A 21,307-nucleotide genomic window follows, 5' to 3' on the forward strand; every position below is an offset into this window, starting at 1 on the left:
GTGTCCCAGACAGAGGAAAGAAATAGCTTGAAACACCATAGACAATACTGTTTTAGGTCTGGTTGAGGTTCTGACCTACTGTTTTTACATTGCACGTCTCTTTTTAGTTTACAAACAAAATGTTAGTCTACGTCTAATGAGAAGACGCAGTTTGCTTCTTTATGGCCATTAATTCAGCCCACGGTCCTTGTAATCACTCATCATTGTGTAATCCTTCATTGTGTTGGGTGATGGCGATGTGACTGAATTTCGATCTAATCCAGTCTGTGGATGAGGCTGCCCTGCAGGTCTGTGTATGGGCCTTGACGGAGGTGATCTTGACTGCGTGTGTGTTGTGTTCTGTGTTTCCACACTGATGGTATTTTTGAGAGGCTCTGTTCCTCTAGAGTAGAGCTGGAGATGTTTAGCCTAGGGGGAGATTGATTAATGCTGTCACTGGACCTGATGCACTGCTGGCACTCCCAACCCATTTTCACTCACACGTTTTGATCTTCTATCCTTGTGGGGAACTAAAATGTATTTCCATTCAAAATCCTATATTCCCTAACTCCTTACCCTAACTCCTAACCCCTTACCCTAACTCCTTACCTGAACTGTAACCCTAATTCTAACCCCTAACCTTAAAACAGCCTTTGTCCTCATGGGGACATGGGAAATGTCCCCAAGAGGAAGACTTTTCCTTGTTTTACTATCTTTGTGGGGACTTTAGGATCTTGGTCCCCCAGGCCTTTGCTGACATTCTCCCATTGTGGTCCTATGTTAACTTGCTTCAGGTAGACTGCTCTTTTCTCAGCATTACCGTTTAGCTGTCAATAGATAATGCTGTCACCACTGCACATGCTATGCACTGCTCCGGAAGGAGTGTTACATGTACGTACTGCATGTGTTTTCATAGACAGGAGCCAGGCTCGAGCAGATGTCCTATTTATAAGGTTGGACTCTACTCCTCCTAACTTGTCTGACTCTGCTGCCCCCAGACCAGCACAGTTGTAGGTGGCATAGAGCCAGTCCCAGTTGCTAAGCAGGCAGACAGTTGTAGGTGGCATAGAGCCAGTCCCAGTTACTAAGCAGGCAGACAGTTGTAGGTGGCATAGAGCCAGTCCCAGTTACTAAGCAGGCAGACAGTTGTAGGTGGCATAGAGCCAGTCCCAGTTACTAAGCAGGCAGACAGTTGTAGGTGGCATAGAGCCAGTCCCAGTTGCTAAGCAGGCAGACAGTTGTAGGTGGCATAGAGCCAGTCCCAGTTACTAAGCAGGCAGACAGTTGTAGGTGGCATAGAGCCAGTCCCAGTTGCTAAGCAGGCAGACAGTTGTAGGTGGCATAGAGCCAGTCCCAGTTACTAAGCAGGCAGACAGTTGTAGGTGGCATAGAGCCAGTCCCAGTTGCTAAGCAGGCAGACAGTTGTAGGTGGCATAGAGCCAGTCCCAGTTGCTAGGCAGGCAGACAGTTGTAGGTGGCATAGAGCCAGTCCCAGTTGCTAAGCAGGCAGACAGTTGTAGGTGGCATAGAGCCAGTCCCAGTTGCTAAGCAGGCAGACAGTTGTAGGTCGCATAGAGCTATCCCTGTCCCAGTTGCTAGGCAGGCAGACAGTTGTAGGTGGCATAGAGCCAGTCCCAGTTGCTAGGCAGGCAGACAGTTGTAGGTGGCATAGAGCCAGTCCCAGTTGCTAAGCAGGCAGACAGTTGTAGGTGGCATAGAGCCAGTCCCAGTCCGCCACTGAACTTCACAGACCTCCATGCCCATTGAGCTTAGCTTCTTCCAAATCCTCCTGCTTTTCTCACATTCTTTGTTCAACCCCCTCTCTCTTTCTCTCTCTCTCTCCCCCAGGTTGGCCTTGGCAGTCCCCCAGTTGTAGTTGTCCGCCCGCCTCCCCGCCATGCTGGCCTGCCTGCAGAGGAGGCAGAACCCTCCAATCCCATCCTCCCAGCACCCCTTGTGCGCCAGCAAGGCCCTGGAGCCGCCTCAAGCCCTCAGCCGAAAATGTGAGTCCAAGGCAAAGAAGGGTCAGGAGTTTTGTTAGGTTTCCCAATGTATTTGAATTGGTAGAGGGAGACCTTGGGGTTGCTATGTTGTTACTCTTTGTTTATAGAGGGACTGTGTAGCTGTGCTGACTGTGCAGAGTTTAACGTGCCTCCCTGGCCCTCGGTGACTGTGTAGCTGTGCTGACTGTGCAGAGTTTAACGTGCCTCCCTGTCCCTCGGTGACTGTGTAGGTGTGCTGACTGTGCAGAGTTTAACGTGCCTCCCTGGCCCTCGGTGACTGTCTAGGTGTGCTGACTGTGCAGAGTTTAATGTGCCTCCCTGGCCCTCGGTGACTGTAGGTGTGCTGACTGTGCAGAGTTTAACGTGCCTCCCTGGCCCACGGTGACTGTCTAGGTGTGCTGACTGTGCAGAGTTTAACGTGCCTCCCTGGCCCTCGGTGACTGTGTAGCTGTGCTGACTGTGCAGAGTTTAACGTGCCTCCCTGGCCCTCGGTGACTATGTAGCTGTGCTGACTGTGCAGAGTTTAACGTGCCTCCCTGTCCCTCGGTGACTGTCTAGGTGTGCTGACTGTGCAGAGTTTAACGTGCCTCCCTGTCCCTCGGTGACTGTCTAGGTGTGCTGACTGTGCAGAGTTTAACGTGCCTCCCTGGCCCTCGGTGACTGTGTAGCTGTGCTGACTGTGCAGAGTTTAACGTGCCTCCCTGTCCCTCGGTGACTGTCTAGGTGTGCTGACTGTGCAGAGTTTAACGTGCCTCCCTGGCCCTCGGTGACTGTGTAGCTGTGTTAGTTCTTCTATCCTTGTGGGGTTCTAAAATCCCCAAAAGTCCCTCTCATAAAATCCTGTATATAAAGGGACTGGCCATGGGAAGTTGTTATGGAAATGAATGGGAAAGAAACTAGTTTGGACCAGCTAAGGATTAAAGAAAGCTGCTGTATTCCCCTGGAAGGTGACTTTCTGCCTAATTTCCCTGAAGCCTCGGGATTAGCCCTTTAGTGGAATGAGACTGTCCTGTGTGTATCGGTGGTGGAGGGGGCTGTTCCGCTTATAGAACACTCCAAGAGTCTTTAGTGGCCTATGTTTGCATGGCAAGGCGGATGGAGAGAAGGAGTTAACCTAACATTTTCAACCTCTGTTTACAAAAGCTTAAACATGTTACAGTTCCACCTGCTAATAGGCCTAATTGTCAACAACATATCACTAGTAGTAACATTTTAAAAAATTCCACTCGAGAAAAACATACTGTTGGACATCCGCATGACCCTATTTAACCGCGACTAGTGGGTCTGGCCCGCTTATGTACACATCTTCCTGTTGCATCTGTAACCCCTAGATTTTTGACTGTTGCTACTTCAGGCGATTGCCCCGTTTATTATAGTTTGGCAATAAAGCACACAGCGTAGGTGTTCAAGTTCAAATCAGACGATTAAGAATTTGCATTCCTCCAGCTCTGTCTGCGCCATAATCAGAAATGAAAGGGCAAACATGGCTATAATAACACAATGTGATCGTATAGTTTTACATAGAATAAATATCCCGAGAACCAATTGTTTTTATTTTACAGTAACGTGAACCAAGACTCAAGATGGGAGTACAACAACCAGCTAGCTTCAGAGAAATACATTTTCAACACAGTAAATAAATTACAACATACCTGGCCTGAACTAAGGACCCTCTGCCTCCCAAAGAGAGAAAGAGGGAGGGCTGTGTGAATGAGTCAGAGGGGGGAAATGGCTGTCTTAATCGATTCCCTCTCCCTCCAATTTGGACAGGATTAGCCCACTTCCTCCTCGGGCCTCTTATTGAAGAGCAGCCAGTGGGAGTCAGAGATGGAATCAATAGAGAAAAATAACAGTCTCTCTCTCTCTCTCTCTCTCTCTCTCTCTCTCTCTACCTCTCTCTACCTCTCTACCTGTTAAACCCTTTGATTGAAATATTACCACTGTGGCCATATATAATGAGTGGATCTGAGAAGAATGACCTCCTTTCTGTCCCGCGGATGTGAGACTGAGTGTTGGATTTCAGCATTGTACTGTACTTTACAGCCACTGGCCCTTCAATGAGAGAGGGGATTGTTCAACCAGGCTCAAAAGGGGTGCGGAGAGGCAGATGTCAGCTTTGGCCAGGGGGATCGTGGGCACACACACTGGGCTCCTTCGTGCAAAGCTAGGTCCCCATCGATTGATCACCCTCTGGCCCAGTTTGAGCTGAGTGAGGAGGAGTGGGGGTTGTGGGGTAAAGTGACCCTGGCTCTTAGTAGCCCGAGTGAGGCCTGTCTCTGCCTACCTGCCTGCCAGACACCACCCCCTCACAGAGAGAAATAGGATGTGAGGGAGATTATTACTTGGAAGTGGCAGGAGAGGTGAGCTGCTCTGCCATTTGCATCTGCTGTCCTTGCAGGAAAGCAGTGAGTGGGGGGGATGGTGAGGAGGTGGTGGTGGTGGGTGAGGGGGGCAGCGATGCTGAGCAGCTGCACAGTTCATTGATGCGACTCCCATTAAAAATCCCTCATACCCTCAATAAAAAAGGACTTAACTGGCTTCGCCATCAGCGGGAAGAGTTCAGATCGGCTCGCCAGACAATCAATTTCCCCCGAGCGCATAGAGCTTAGCGGGAGAAACGGGAGGCGGAAAGAGAGGGATGTTTCCATTATCACAGTCTGCTCTGCATCTGGGCCAGGAGAGCGAGAGAAATGAAGAGAGGGTGATGAGGGAGAGAAAGAAATGGGAAGCGGGAGAGCGGTATGTAGAGAAGGAAAGAAAGATGGAGTGGGAGAGCGATGGGGGAGAACAAGAGAGGGAGACTGGCTTTTTAAAATGCCATTGACTCCCTGCCTTTAAGGGTCCAATACAGCCATTTTTATCTCGATATCAAATGTTTTCTGGGTAACAATTAAGTACCGTACTGTGATTGTTTTCAGTTAAAATGGTTTAAAATAAATAAAAATAGCTTCTTAGCAAAGGGCAATTTCTCAAGAAAAAATGTGTCTAGGACTGTCTGGGTGGGGAAGGGAAAACTGAAATGTAGCTGTTATTGGCAGAGAGGTTTGAACCTCCCATTCTATTAGTGGTCTAACTAATTTACCGCATGGTGACGTCACCATGGAAGGCCAAAACCCCATCCCACCAAAACAGGCAAAAATGTCATGTGGTCTTTCCAAACAGCTCTTACACCAAAAGGGCATTATCATCATTTTCACAGTATTATTCCAACCTCGTAGTGTGTAAATATTTATAAAACACTGAAATATCTAGGTTTTGACTGCACTGGACCTTTAGAAACATCCTATTGGATTACCCTCACTGAGGTGGCCTTTAGATTTAAAACAAATCTCTTCTCTGGCTCTCTGGCTGTGGAATTAAGAGTGGGGAGGAATTACATAAATTATAAATCATAGGCATTTGCTTTCAGCGTGCCCAAATTCCCTGTGTATGGGGCTGTACTATCCGCGCACCAGGACCTGTCATTTTTTATTAAATCTCCCCTTATGGGACATTTGTAGCAACCCCCCCTTCCCGTCCTCCCCTCCCCATCACTTCTGCCACTATGCGCTGCACTTCGTGAGAAGCAGGAGAGGACACGGCAATGGAGCCAGTGTCTCTCTTCAGGCCGTTCTCCCCCAGAGAGAGGGCACCCAGACCAGTCGGAGGAGAGAGAGGGAAGACCCTGGGCCTGTATGGGGAGAGAGATGCCACTGAAAGTAGTTTCCAGTCCCCAGGCACCCAGGCTTATTCCTCTCACCCCTCAGCCTTCAGGCCCCTACCCCTTTGTGGTTGTGGAACCGGCCTCTCTCTAAATAGGGAGGTGTAGACAGAGAAGGGTGTAGCTGAGGGCTAAGAGAGAGGCTGAGGGTCCCAACGAAAGGCCGCTACACACCATATATGACGCTCCGTAGCTCTGTTTGAAAGTGTGTGTAGGGCCCTTAAGAGGGCCGGTCAGGAGGAACCACAGCACAGCAGCACTCAGCAGCCATTCATTTGGAGGAGAGGATATAACCTTTTTATAGTCCCAGACAGAGGCTACTGTACTCTCTACAGCAGGTCAACTTCTCATTTCACCTATATAAGAATGTAACAATTTGATGATAATGTAACAATTTGACGAGAATGTAACAATTTGATAAGGATGTGAGAATGTGTTCACTGTCCAGGTCATTTTATTATCTTATTTCATCGTATGGTTTGTTTGATGTCGGCAAGATCAGCAGGAGTGACCATGACGCTCGTGGCTATCAATATGGCGTGTTTGACAGCCCTGTCAGACTGGGATCTGCACGTCGTGGGTTCTTTCCCCGGTCAGTCCGCTGTAGGTGCTGCCCTTGTTAGACCGCACATGTCACAGACGCTCCTGTGTCTGCCCCGTGATTGGATCAGACCTCGGGCTCTGCCCCCTGATTGGATCAGACTTTCGGCTCAATCTGTGTCGTGCCTCTAGCCAACAGCAGGCCCTGATTCTAAACCCCACGTCCAGAAGGCACGCTGATATCATCATCCAGCAGGCCTCGAGAGCCAATCACGGAGGTGCACAGAGGGTTTCTATGGCATCAGTAGAAATAGAATAACTTGAACGGGTCAAAATGAATGGGAATGTCCATTCTGATAATCTATTTCTATGCTGATATCCTAGGTTCACTACGTGCCTGGTATCCATAGACATAGAATGGCTAGAACAGGAAATACATTTATGAAATTCTATTTCTATGCTGATATTCTATTGGCCCTAGTCAAAAAGTTGTGCACTATATAGGGAATAGTCTGTCTGACAAAGCACCCTATCTACCACTCTCTCGCTGGTGTTTGAGCCAGAGGTAAACATGACCGTAGAATTACCTTTCCATATCCAATCGTATACCTCCACAGCCTGTTCTGGGGAGAAAAGGGAAAGGTTTTCTGTAGAATACTTAAATATGGCAGCAGAAATGACAACCTTTTCCCTGATTGCCTTTGAGCCCGGAGGGAGAGAGGACTGGAGTGGAAATGTAGAGGAGGAGAGAGAGGGGGAATAGGCGAGAGAGGGGAGGAGCAGTGTACCCTGGGAGAATCTGCATGCACTTGACCTTTCCCCACTGATTGAACTGCCTCTTCCATCTCCCGTTTGGAATTCCACAGGCTCACTGCACATGGCCGGCCGCCATCATTATTCCATTTATTCCGCGTTGGGGAACAGGGAGAGATGTTAAAGTGGCCTTTCTCAAAGTGAGAGGTGATTGACAGCCAAGTGCTCAATGCCACACCCCCTCAGTACCACTAAGTGTAACAGCCACTCACATAAATAAAACAAATTTAAAAAATCATGATGTAACTTCTTCACCTGCGCTCGATTGATGCTTGCCTGGCGCCATGGAACGAATGGAATAGTCCCAAAAGTGCAAATCCGAATCAAGCACTCGAATATGTTTGAAAGAAAACAACTATTTGAACCTGGGTCTGTGGTTTGGTGGATGGACACAGTCTGGACATACAGTACACGCACCAGCAGCCTGTCTCATGCCCACTGGCACTCAATTGTGCCAGGAGGGTGGCGGGCATCTCAGGGCTGGCACTCAGAAGATAATTTCCGGCAGGCCGCATCCCACAGTGCCATGCACCTTCGCTCTTCCGTCTGTTTATGGGGCGCGGCGGTGGCGTGGGGGTGTGGAGTGTTGTTTCTTCATAGGGCAGTGAGGTTCCAGAAAGCAGGCCACTCTAGTTTTTACCACACTGGGACTTGGTTTGGAAACGTACTGTAGGCTACCCGTTCCCAGCTAGATGGCATTTTGGTATCTCAGGTGCAGGACAGTAACACATTCTATCACTGTGTGCTGGCTGTGACATTCTATTGTCGCTGAGATATGGCAGCCTATCACTGCCAAGGGTAGGACTCTTTCTTCATCAAAATGTGGATAATTAACAATGCTGTAATACTCTTACCTGACTGTATTGTGTGCATGTGTAAGGAGATTGGCCTTCTGAGGTATCATGACTACAGCAGTGTACAGTAGCTGTGTCAGATGTGAGTGTTCTTGCTGACCCTGGTTGTCACTACTGCTCTGTGGATCCCTAAGGGCTAAAACGAGTCATCCATCCAAACCACACTGTGCTTTTAAGTGACAGAAGGATATATGTAGAGAGAATACTCAATCTCTCCTTACTCATATATCCAGACCGGTATCCATCCAGATTGGAAGTTTCCTTTCTGACCTGCATTGAGTCATTAAAGGTCTCTCTCGCTCGCTGGTGGAAGGGCCTTGTTGTCTGTACAGCGTTAAATATTAATTGGGAATCAGTGGAGGACTTGTCTCCTAAATGATAGAACAGAAGGGCCTGGGCTTTTGCCTCAGGCAGCCTGCGGGAGCCTTCTCCCATTTACCTGCAGGCCTTCTCCAGTCTGACAGCCCTGCCCAGAGCCGGCCTTCCCTCCTCTCCCTCTGCTGCCCTGCCTGCCTGCCTGCCTGTTATCTCTGGCTCTGTGTGCTCCTACAATCTCCAGTCCTCAGGTCCCGTACTCAAACTCTGGGTTACTTGAGTTTGTGGAGGACGGGTGCTGTGTGTTTGTGTGCATTGCCGCCGGCTCTGCTCCCCTTGTGTCTTGTGTAGGCATTTTTAGGAAATAGTGTAGCACAGTCGCAAATACTATTGAAAGACAGCAGCCAGGACAGAAGAGGTGCCTTGTTGTAATAGATGATATAGCTGGTGTGTGTGTGTGGCTTTACACAGAGCCTCCATTTGTTCCTCTTTTATCAGGGCTATCATCTGGAGAGGTGTGTTGTGATTGAAACTAGTGCCCCAGTGCATGCTTGTGTGTGTGAGAGATCAGGGATCATTAGCGTATAAAAAGGTCAACACTACTGTTTTGGAAATGAAAACCAGTCTGGGTTGATGTTGAATGTTGGCTCTGTGTCCCTCGGCACTGGAGCGCAGCTTCTAACAGGGCAATGGGGGCACATTGTATTGGAGGGGGCTGGGCGGAGTGGGAGAGAAATGGATAGAGACGGGGGAGGGAGAGATCAGGGGGCTGGGGTGACTTTGATGCCACAGGAATGAGTTCACGGGCTCGTGAGCACAGGCCTAATCACACATGACAATATCGGCTGGTGTGCCAGTCGCAACGCATAACGGCCCCCCCACTCGCCGGTGCTGCTGACTCGGGTATTTGCTGATAAAGCTCTGCTTTCTAGATCATGCTGTGTACAATGAGGGTGGCCAGGCTCGTCACAGCCATACCGCCATGGTTCTGGGCCTGGTACAGAACCATTGACTGTACCAGGCCCAGGCTCCCCTCGGGTATACTCCATTTTAATCAAAGGACAGGCTGGTGAATAAAGAAAGACTGGCGTGTCTCGGTGCTTGAAAGGAGGTCGGGTCTATGGGCTTTGCCGGCGGCGTGAGATTGTAAATGTTTTATTTTTTATTTTTCTAAAAGTTCAATTGGACACCCGTTTTTTGGCATAGCTCTTTTTGTTTGGCCTGTTTTGTTTATCGGGATCACGTGAATTGTGGGGGTAAACATGTTGCCCCAGATTCAGTGTTTGTTTGGTACACGGGCCTCCTTCCCACAAATAGAGCCGACATGGCTACTGCTGACGTGCTGCATTCCTCCTCCCCAGCCAACACAAAGGGGTCCCGGCTCGGCCAGCTCTCTGTTGGTCTCGCTATCTACTCAACCCGGGAGATGGAGGACTAGAATCACTGTTGAATATAGTCAGCTACATCCTTTTAATAATGTGGGGAGTTTTTAAAACTATTTGGCTGCATGTGAAATTGCACCCTCTTCCCTATATAGTGCATTACTTTTGACCAGAGCCCTATTGCACCCTCTTCCCTATATAGTGCATTACTTTTGACCAGAGCCCTATTGCACCCTATTCCTTATATAGTGCCATATTTTTTTACTAGGGCCCTTATGGAATAGAGTGCCATTTCAGACACACCTCTGTTTATCCGCTATACAATCTGTCCATGACAAATGCTGCACAAACAACACTGAGCTAAGATGATCAACAACAATAAATATTTAGCAAGAAAGCTTCATTTGAATAATTCAGCCATAGGAATTTTGTGGTGGTGACATATGGAAACGGTCTCTCTGGATAACAAAATCACTAATAAAGTACCATTATGACATGACCACCAGCGTGACTAGGACTACTCTGTCTAATAATCCTAATAATGGTAACACTTGAGTATTGTAGCAGTGGTGTCTGCAGGGCTCTGCTCTGGGCTCGGGCCGGGGCTCTGCTCTGGGCTCGGGCCGGGGCTCTGCTCTGGGCTCGGGCCGGGGCTCTGCTCTGGGCTCGGCCCCGGGCTCTGCTCTGGGCTCGGCCCCGGGCTCTGCTCTGGGCTCGGCCCCGGGCTCTGCTCTGGGCTCGGCCCGGGGCTCTGCTAATGCAGCCTGAGCACAGACAAATGGAAAGTGACACGTGTGTGTGTGTGTGTGTAGAATGCTATTTGGTGACGCTTTGACTATAGATAATAAAGTGTTCGCCACAAGGTGATTTCACTCTGCAAACACCCCAAAAGGAACTCACTTACTCTGGGTGAGAGAGAGTGCGAGAAATGAGAGGGAGAAAATCCAGGCTAATAAAATGATGCACAGTGCTAGCTACTAGAGGAAGTAAGCTTCAACTGGAGAGGGGTGGTTTGGATAATCTGTTCTAAACAGGATTTTGTGTGTGTGTTAGGCCCTGTGCATAGGGAACTCCTTCAGAATCAATCAATCCTCAATCATTTCCCCTACAGCCCATAAAAGGCATGTTGCTACATCAAACCAACAAATTAGTTGATTGATTAATGTCTGGGTATAGAGAGATACCAAATAGATAATAAAAACAATGGACGTAACTATATCACTATATACAGTGCATTCGGAAAGTATTCAGACCCCTTGACTTTTTCCACATTTTGTTACGTTACAGCCTTATTCTAAAATGGATTACATTTTTAAAATCCTCATTAATCTACACACGATCCCCCATAATGACAAAGTGAAAACAGGTTTTTAGAAATGTTTTCAAATGTATTAAAAATAGAAAACAGAAATACCTTATTTACATAAGTATTCAGACCCTTTGCCATGAGAATCAAAATTGAGCTCAGGTGCATCCTGTTTCCATTGATCATCCTTGAGATGTTTCTACAACTTGATTGGAGTCCACCTGGGGTAAATTTAATTGATTGGACATGAATTGGAAAGGCACACATCTGTCTATATAAGGTCCCACAGTTGTTGGTGCATTTCAGAGCGAAAACCAAACCATGAGATCCGTAGAGCTCCAAGTCAGGATTGTGTCGAGAAACAGATCTGGGGAAGGGTACCAAAAAATGTCTGCAGCATTGAAGGTCCCCAAGAACACTGGCCATCATTCTGTAAATGGAAGAATTTTGGAACGACCAAGACTTCCTAGAGCTGGCTGCCCGGCCAAACTGTGCAATCTGTGGAGAAGAGCCTTGGGTTCTTGGTCACCTCCCTGACAGATGGTCACTCTGACAGAGCTCCAGAGTTCCTCTGTGAAGATGGGAGAACCTTCCAGAAGGACAACCATCTCTGCAGAACTCCACCTATCAGCCCTTTATGGTAGAGTGGCCAGACGGAAGTCACTCTTCATTAAAAGGCATATGACAGCCAGCTTGGAGTTTGCCAAAAGGCACCTAAAGACTCTGACCATGAGAAACAAGATTCTCTGGTCTGATGAAACCAAGACTGAACACTTTGGACTGAATGCCAAGCGTCATTTAGAGGAAATCTGGCCCCATACCTACGGTAAAGCATGGTGGAAGCATCATGCTGTGGGGATGTTTTTCAGCGGCAGGGACCGGGAGACTAGTCAGGATCGAGGGAAAGATGAACAAAGCAAATTAGAGATCCTTGATGAAAACCTGCTCCAGGGTGCTCAGAACCTCAGATTGGGATGAAGGTTCACCTTCCAACAGGACAGTGACCCTAAGCACACAGCCAATACAACATAGGAGTGGCTTCGGGACAAGTCTCTGAATGTCCTTGAGTGGCCGTGCCAGAGCCCGGGCTTGAACCCGATCAAACATCTCCGGAGAGACCTGAAAATATGAATGGGAGAAACTCTCCAAATACAGGTGTGCCAAGCTTGTAGCATCATACTCAAGATGCCTCGAGGCTGTAATCGCTGCCAAAGGTGCTTCAACAAAGTACTGAGTAAAGGGTCTGCATACTTGTGTAAATGTGATATTTCAGTATTTTTTTAAATATTAATTTGCAAAAATGTCTAAACCTGTTTTTGCTTTCTAATTATGGAGTATTGTATGTAGATTGATGTATGTAGATTTTTTAAAATAATAAGGCTGTAAGGTAGCAAAGTGAAGGGGGTCAAAATATTTAACGAAAGAACTGTATGTATCAATGTTTTAGTAGAAAATAATGCAAAGATGAGGAGAAAATGATCTTGGCTACAGTTGTTGAAGCTAATTTATGACAATGAAGTTGCTCTCGTAGGCCTGAGAAGAGGAGAGGTGATCAGTGCCAGGAGGCTGAAGGAAGGAAGCACAAAGCCAACATTTGCCAGGAAATTATTTTATTGGATTTGTGGTGAGAATGACCTTTTTGAAATTAAAGATAACAATTAGGAGTCATATGAGTTTTTTTTTAAATTTCTAAATCCATTTTTGACATGGTTCTGTAGTTTGCTGTGATAGATCAGATGTGAGATTGCAGGGCCTAACAGGCCGTCAATGGAACACTCTCATTCCCTTCCCGGAAATATGTCTATATTTCTGTTACTAGTCAAGTAGCCATCAGAGACGGGGAGTTCACAGATGGGGGTGGTGTGAAACTGAATGATTTTCTTGCATGTACTGTTTGTAGGCCTATGCATCATAAACATAATTCAAGCTATCTTTGTCATCATGAACTTTCATAAGAATCTGAACAATTATAGCTAGCCTACATACCAAATCTTTAAATCTCATCCAATTTTATTTTTTAGATGTCGTCTCCAAGCAAGTAATTAACCAAATAATCAGCCATGCAATTACATACTCATCTTTTAAAACTAACTCTTTTAACCTAAATAGTTTTTATCTTTAAAAATGAAATAGAGAAACTAACAGTACAGATACACTACCGGTCAAAAGTTTTAAAACACCTACTCATTCAAGGGTTTTTCTTAATTTTTACTATTTTCTACATTGTGGAATAATAGTGAAGACATTAAAACTATGAAATAGCACATATGGAATCATGTAGTAACCCAAAAAGTGTTAAACAAATCAAAATATGTTTTTATATTTGAGATTCTTCAAATTGCCACCCGTTGCCTTGATGACAGCCTTTCACACTCTTGGCATTTTCTCAACCAGCTTCACCTGGAACGCTTTTTCAAACGTCTTGAAGGAGTTCCCACATATGCTGAGCACTTGTTGGCTGCTTTTCCTTCACTCTGCGGTCCGACTCATCCCAAACCATCTCAATTTGGTTAAGGTTGGGGGATTGTGGAGGCCATGTCAACTGATGCAACACCACCTCCATGCTTACGGTGGGAAATACACATCTCCAATTTGGGAGATGTCCATTGCTCGTGTTTCTTGGCCCATGCAAGTCTCTTCTTATTATTCATGTTCTTTAGTAGTGGTTTATTTGCAGCAATTTGACCATGAAGGCCTGATTCACAGTCTCTTCTGAACAGTTGATGTTGAGATGTCTGTTACATGTGTAAGCCTATCACCAGTCTCGAATTTGACTTTCACGATATTAACTTACGTATATCTCAACAGCATGGGATGTTTGGTGAGAAGGACATCTTCAATAAGAATCCCTATTGTAAACTATCTAGGGTGATGACAAATAGGGTATTAACTTCAGATGGAATGATTATAGATTATTGTTTAAGGATATACTTTCCCATGCATTAAATTAAGTTGAAACAGTAAATGACTCCATCAAGGCAACATAAGGTTCAAGATGTGTATTATTACATTTTCAAAGCACCACATCAAAATAAATAAAAAATAATATACCCCAATGATTCGTGCACAACCCATGTCCAAATTGTTTCAAGCTTGCCTCTTGAGTGTAGAGGGCAGTATTTTGATGTTTGGATAAAAAACATACCCAAATGAAACTGCCTATTTCTCAGGCCCAGAATCTAGAATATGCATATAATTGTCAGATTAGTATAGAAAACACTCTAAAGTTTCCAAAACTGTCAAAATATTGTCTGTGAGTATAACAGAACTGATATTGCAGGCGAAAACCTGAGAAAAATAAAACAAGGAAGTGCTGTTTTTCCTGAAAGCTCTCTGTTCCATTGCAAGCCTTGCCTCCATTTAAAGGGATATCAACCAGATTCATTTCCCTATGGCTTCCACATGGTGTGAACAGTCTTTAGAGATAGTTTCAGGATTTTATTTTGAAAAATTAGCGAGAAAGATCACATCGTGTCATTGGATGGCTGGGTGCCAGCAGCGTTTTGCATGCGCCAACAGAGTGGAGCAGACATTTTCTCTCTCGCTCCTATTGAAGAAGCTATCCTCCGGTTGAAATATTATCGATTATATATTGTAAAAACAACCCAAGGATTGATTATAAAAAAACGTTTCACATGTTTCTACGAACTTTACGGATACTATTTGGAATTTTCGTCTGCCCCATCATGACCGCTCGAGCCTGTGGATTTCTGAACATAACATGCCAACCAAATGGAGGTATTTTGGATATAAAAATAATCTTTATGGAACAAAAGGAACATTTATTGTGCAACTGGGAGTCTCGTAGGTGCAAACATCCGAAGATCATCAAAGGTAAGCGATTCATTGTATTGCTTTTCTGACTTTCGTGACTGTCACACCCTGACCATAGTTTGCTTTGTATGTTTCTATGTTTTGTTTGGTCAGGGTGTGATCTGAGTGGGCATTCTATGTTGGATGTCTAGTTTGTCTGTTTCTGTGTTTGGGCCTGATATGGTTCTCAATCAGAGGCAGGTGTTAGTCATTGTCTCTGATTGGGAACCATATTTAGGTAGCCTGTTTTGTGTTGGGTTTTGTGGGTGGTTGTTTCCTGTCTTTGTGTTTGTTGCACAAAATAGGGCTGTTTCGGTTTTGCCACATTTATTGTTTTGTATTATGTTCATGTTGAGTTTACCTATTAAAAAAACATGAACTATAACCACGCTGCATTTTGGTCCGCCTCTCCTTCCCAGGAGGAAAGCCAATCTAAAAGTAGTGACCAATCTACTTTGCTGCTAGCTGTTTGTAATGTTTTGTCTGCTGAGAGAGATGTCCTTACATAAACGCTTGGTATGCTTTCGCCGAAAAGCTTTTTTGAAATCTGACACACCAGGTGGATTAACATCAAGCTACCTTGTGTTTTACTATATTGCACTTGTGATTTCATGAAAATGAAATATTTTTTGTAATTTAATTTGAATTTGGCGCTCTGCAATTCAGTGGATGTTGATGAAAATGATCCTGCTAACGGGATGGGTGCATCAAGAAGTTAACCCATTGGCGCATTGGAGCTCAAAAAAATGACAACACACAAAGTCCAGAAGCACCCCACCGTTGTGGTTACTCACTACTCGTAGATATTCCCTCAGTGAAGTATGGCAGTTCCTTGCAGGTTTCCTCACAAGATCCACAGCAAGCACAGCTATCAATGCAGACAGTACTCTTTAGCAGTAACAGAAATCCCATGGGAACACAAACTCGTTAATCTTTCCCAAGCAATTCTCTCTCGGTGTCACACGAAGTCTTTCTTAACAGAATTATAACAACTCTCATAAAATAAAATCGGTATTTCCCTTCAAAACTCTAGATATGGGTGTTCTATTTTTACATCTTCTTTTATAATTTTTCTTCACCAACGGTCATAATGTAACGTCCGTCCTTTTCTCAACGTCTTTCTCCCTCTTTTTTTCCCGGCAGGCCTCCCGTTAACCAGGTCAACTCCCATTGGCCACAGCTTAACAAGCCAACTTATTGGTCAACTTAAACTTAAAAGCAAACCAACCTATTCAATTATACATTAAATAAATATTTCTTAAAAGAAATGCATTAACAACATTACATTTTGGGAGCAATTCAATCACCTTAAATCTAATGCCAATTCATTATAACAAATAACTCAATACTAGGTTCTAACAAGAATATTACACTTGAACCGTGTGAAGCATTTATGCAATTTCAGAGGCTGGTAACTCTAATGAACTTATCCTCTGCAGCAGAGAACTCTGAGTCTACCATTCTTGTGGTGGTCCTCAGAGCTAGTTTCATCATAGCGATTGATGGTTTTTGCGACTGCACTTGAAAAAGTTCTTCATATTTTTTGTATTGACGGACCTTCATGTCTTAAAGTAATGGTGAACTGTCATTTCTCTTTGCTTATTTAAGCTGTTCTTGCCATAATATGGACTTGGTATTTTGCCAGATAGGGCTATCTTTAGACTTTCAAGTGGCGCAGCGGTCAAAGGCACTGCATCTCAGTGCAAGAGCCATCACTACAGTCCCTGGTTTGAATCCAGACTGTATCACATTTGGCCGTGATTGGGGCGGCACAAAAATGTCCCAGCGTCGCCGGGGTGGGCCGTCATTGTAAATAATAATTTGTTCTTAACAGACTTGCCTAGTTGAATTAATATAAAACATATATGCACAGTTGAAGTCAGAAGTTTACATACACCTTAGACAAATACATTTAAACTCCGTTTTTCACAATTCCTGACATTTAATCCTAGTAAAGGGATCACCACTTTATTTTAAGAATGTGAAATGTACTTTATTTTTAAAATTTTTTTAATTTCACCTTTATTTAACCAGGTAGGCTAGTTGGGAACACCTTTATTTAACCAGGTAGGCTAGTTGAGAACAAGTTCTCATTTGCAACTGTGACCTGGCCAAGATAAAGCGTAGCAATTCGACACATACAACAACACAGATTTACACATGGAATAAACAAAACATACAGTAGAACAAAAGAAAACAAAAAGTCTATATACAGTGAGTGCAAATTAGGTAAGTTAAGGAAATAAATAGGCCATGGTGGCAAAGTCATTACAATATAGCAATTAAACACTGGAATGGTAGATCAGCAGAAGATGAATGTGCAGGTAGAGATACTGGGGTGCAAAGGAGCAAAATAAATAAATAAATACCAGTATGGGGTTGAGGTAGGTAGATAGATGGGCTGTTTACAGATAGGCTAAGTACAGGTGCAGTGATCTGTAAACTGCTCTGACAGCTGGTGCTTAAAGCTAGTGAGGGAGATGTGAGTCTCCAGCTTCAGAGATTTTTGCAATTCGTTCCAGTCATGGGCAGCAGAGAACTGGAAGGAAAGACGACCAGGAGGAATTGGCTTTGGGGGTGACCAGTGAGATATACCTGCTGGTGCGCGTGCTACGAGTGGGTGCTGCTATGGTGACCAGTGAGCTGAGATAAGGCGGGGCTTTACCTAGCAGAGACTTGTAGATAACCTGTAGCCAGTGGGTTAAGCGACGAGTATGAAGCGAGGGCCAACCAACGAGAGCGTACAGGTCGCAATGGTGGGTAGTGTATGGGGCTTTGGTGACAAAACGGATGGCACTGTGATCGACTGCATCCAGTTTGTTGAGTAGAGTGCTGGAGGCTATTTTATAGATGACATCACCGAAGTCGAGGATCGTTAGGATGGTCAGTTTTACAAGGGTATGTTTGGCAGCATGAGTGGTTTTTGGTGGTTTTCCTAAGCCAGGGTTCAGACACGGCTAAGACATCTGGGTTGGCAGAGTGTGCTAAAGCAGTGACTAAAACAAACTTAGGGAGTAGGCTTCTAATGTTAACATGCATGAAACCAAGGCTTTTACGTTTACAGAAGTCAACAAATGAGAGCACCTGGGGGGTGGGAGTGGAGCTAGGCACTGCAGGACCTGGATTAACCTCCACATCACCAGAGGAGAAGTAGGATAAGGGTACGGCTAAACACTATACGAACTGGCCGTCTAGCACGTTCAGAACAGAGAGTAAAAGGAGCAGGTTTCTGGGCAATAATAGTAGAGAGAATTATTTATTTCAGCTTTCATTTCTTTCATCACATTCCCAGTGGGTCAGAAGTTTACATGCACTCAATTAGTATTTGGTAGCATTGCCTTTAAATGGTTTAACTTGGGTCAAATGTTTCAGGTAGCCTTCCACAAGCTTCCCACAATAAGTTGGGTGAATTTTGTCCCATTCCTCCTGACAGAGCTGGTGTAACTGAGTCAGGTTTGTAGGACTCCTTGCTCACACATTCCTTTTCAGTTCTGCCCACAAATCTTCTATAGGACTGAGGTCAGGGCTTTGTGATGGCCACTCCAATACCTTGACTTTGTTGTCCTTAAGCCATTTTGCCACAACTTTGGAAGTATGCTTGGGGTCATTGTCCATTTGGATGACCCATTTGCGACCAAGCTTCAACTTCCCAACTGATGTTCTGAGATGTTGCTTCAATATATCCACACAATTTTCCTGCCTCATGTTGCTATTTATTTTGTGAAGTGCACCAGTCCCTCCTGCAGCAAAGTACCCCCACAACATGATGCAGCCACCAGAGGACATTTCTCCAAAAAGTACGATCTTTGTCCCCATGTGCAGTTGTAAACCGTAGTCTGGCTTTTTTATGGCGGTTTTGGAGCAGTAGCTTCTTCCTTGCTGAGCCGCCTTTCAGGTTATTTTGAAATGGGACTCGTTTCAGTGTGGTTATAAATACTTTTGTACCTGTTTCCTCCAGCATATTCACAAGGTCCTTTGCTGTTGTCCTGAGATTGATTTGCAATTTTCGCACCAATGTCTCTGTCCTGAGCGGTATGACGGCTGTGTGGTCCCATGGTGTTTGTACTTGCGTGCTATTCTCCCAAGGATGAACCAGACTTGTGAAGGTCTACAATTTTTTTCTGAGGTCTTGGCTGATTTCTTTTGATTTTCTCATGATGTCAAGCAAAGAGGCACTGAGTTTGAAGGTAGGCCTTGAAATACATCCATAGGTACACCTCCAAATGACTCAAAATGATGTCAATTAGCCTCGCAGAAGCTTCGAAAGCCATGACATCATTTTCTGGAATTTTCCAAGCTGTTTAAAGGCACAGTCAACTTCGGTACGTAAACTTCTCGCCCACTGGAATTGTGACAGGGAATTATAAGTGAAATAATCTGTCTGCAAACAATTGTTGGGAAAATGACTTGTGTTATGCACAAAGTAGATGTCCTAACTGACTTGCAAAAACTATAGTTTGTTAACAAGACATTTGTGGAGTGGTTGAAAAATGAGTTCTAATGACTCCAACCTAAGTGTATGTAAACTTCCAACTTCGTGTGTGTGTGTGTGTGTGTGTGTGTGTGTGTGTGTGTATTTTTTATGTATATATTTATTATATATATATTTTATATAGGTTGCGAGATCGAATCCCCGAGCTGACAAGGTAAAAATCCCCTGACAATGCAGTTAACCCACTGTTCCTAGGCCCTTATTGAAAATAAGAATTTGTTCTTAACTGACTTGCCTAGTTAAATGAATGTAAAATATATATATTAAATAACACCCCTACCTTGTCACAACAACTAATTGGCTCAAACGTATTAAGAAAGAAAGAAATTCCACAAATGAACTTTTAACAAGGCACACCTGTTAATTGAAATGCATTCCAAGTGAATACTTAATGAGAGAATGCCATGAGTGTGCAAAGCTGTCATCAAGGCAAAGGGTGGCTACTTTGAAGAATCTAAATATAGAACGTATTTTGATTTGTTTAACACGTTTTTGGTTACTACATGATTCCTTATGTGTTATTTCATAGTTTTGATGTCTTCTCTATTACTCTACAATGTAGAAAATAGTAAAAATAAAGAAAAACCCTAGAATGAGTAGGTGTGTTCAAACTTTTGACTGGTAGTGTATATATAAAATGATACATATATATTTACTAAAAAAATAGATATCTATATGGGGGATTGGAAATTATATAAATTGTGGCTTTAATGTAATTGTCTATCTGCAATAAAGCTGATCTACCCTCTAATATATATATATATATATATATATATATATGAGGGTAGATGAGCTTTATTGCAGATAGACAATTACATTAATAAAGTGTGTGTGTGTGTGTGTGTGTGAGAGATACTGAACAAAAATATAAATGCAACAATTTTACTGAGTTCCAGTTCATATAAGGACATCATTCGATAACAACAACAAAAATAATTAAGCCCTAATCTATGGATTTCACATGACTGGGCAGGGGCACAGCCATGGGTTGGCTTGTGAGGTCATAGTCCCACTCACTTGAGAGCCAGGCCCACCCACTGAGGAGCCGGGCACAGCAAATCAGAAATAGTTTTTTCCCCACAAGGGCTTTATTACAGACAAAAATACTCCTCAGTTTCAGCAGCTGTCTGGGCTGCTGGTCTCAGACGATCCCGCAGGTGAAGAAGCCAGATGTGGAGGTCCTGGGCTGGCGTGGTTACACTTGTTCTGCGGATGTGAGGCCAGTTGGAAGTACTGCCAAATTCTCTAAAATGATGTTGGAGGCAGCTAATGGTAGAGAAATGAACATTCAATTCTCTGGCAACAGCTCTGGTGAACATTCAGGATGTCAATTGCATGCTCACTTCAAAACTTGAGACATATTTGGCATTGTGGTGTTTGTCAAAAATGCACATTTAAGAGTGGCCTTATTGTCCCCAGCGCAAGGTGCACCTGTGTAATGATCATGCTGTTTAATCAGCTTTTTGATATGCCACACCTGTCAGGTGGATGGATTATCTTGGCAAATGAGAAATGCTCACTAACAGGGATGTAAACAAATGTGTTTTTTCAGAGAAATAAGCTTTTTGTGCATATGGAACATTTTATTTGGAGCTAATGAAACATGGGAACAACACTTTACATGTTGCTTTTATATTTTTGTTCAGTATAACAATCAACCTTGTGATTAACTGAGATAGATGAGTGTACCTGGGATGTTTTTTTCCTGATGCTGAGCAAAGCAAGCAGCGGGACTCTCATTTCCCCCCACATGCACTTGAATTCGTTTCCCTGACTGAGGGCATAATCAACATGTCCCCCACCCCCGCCAGGCAACTGTACCCTGTTGATAGCTGGCTCACGCAAGCTCTTCCATTCAGTTTTCTCTCTCTCCATCTCGCTCTCCTCCGGAAGCTCCGGCAGGGGAGCCAGACATATGATTGACTGGTGGCCGAGTCGGCAGGACAGCTCTTATTATAGTTTTTACCTCTGGCTGGGGGGGGGGGGGGTCTGTCCTACAGCCCCTGCTTTGTGTGCCCAATAGTCAATTAGAGGTGGCGCACCGCCGGGGACGACAGGGATGCAGGGTTAATTGCAGAGGACCTAACAGCTGGCTCTATCAGGGCCCATT

At 44.6% G+C, this 21,307-nt stretch overlaps 1 protein-coding gene across 1 annotated transcript in view; it reads left to right on the plus strand.

The window, feature by feature from the left end:
* LOC109873008 (protein FAM222A-like) overlaps positions 1-21,307 on the plus strand; it is a 72,174-nt gene that overhangs the window by 37,236 nt on the left and 13,631 nt on the right. The window contains exon 2 of the mRNA XM_031818110.1: positions 1,828-1,982. Coding sequence (XP_031673970.1) covers positions 1,877-1,982 — 106 coding nt within the window. The 5' untranslated portion in view covers positions 1,828-1,876. The remainder of the gene's footprint in view (positions 1-1,827; positions 1,983-21,307) is intronic.

The sequence above is a fragment of the Oncorhynchus kisutch genome, linkage group LG3 (genome assembly GCF_002021735.2).
Source record: "Oncorhynchus kisutch isolate 150728-3 linkage group LG3, Okis_V2, whole genome shotgun sequence".
NCBI lineage: Eukaryota > Metazoa > Chordata > Actinopteri > Salmoniformes > Salmonidae > Oncorhynchus > Oncorhynchus kisutch.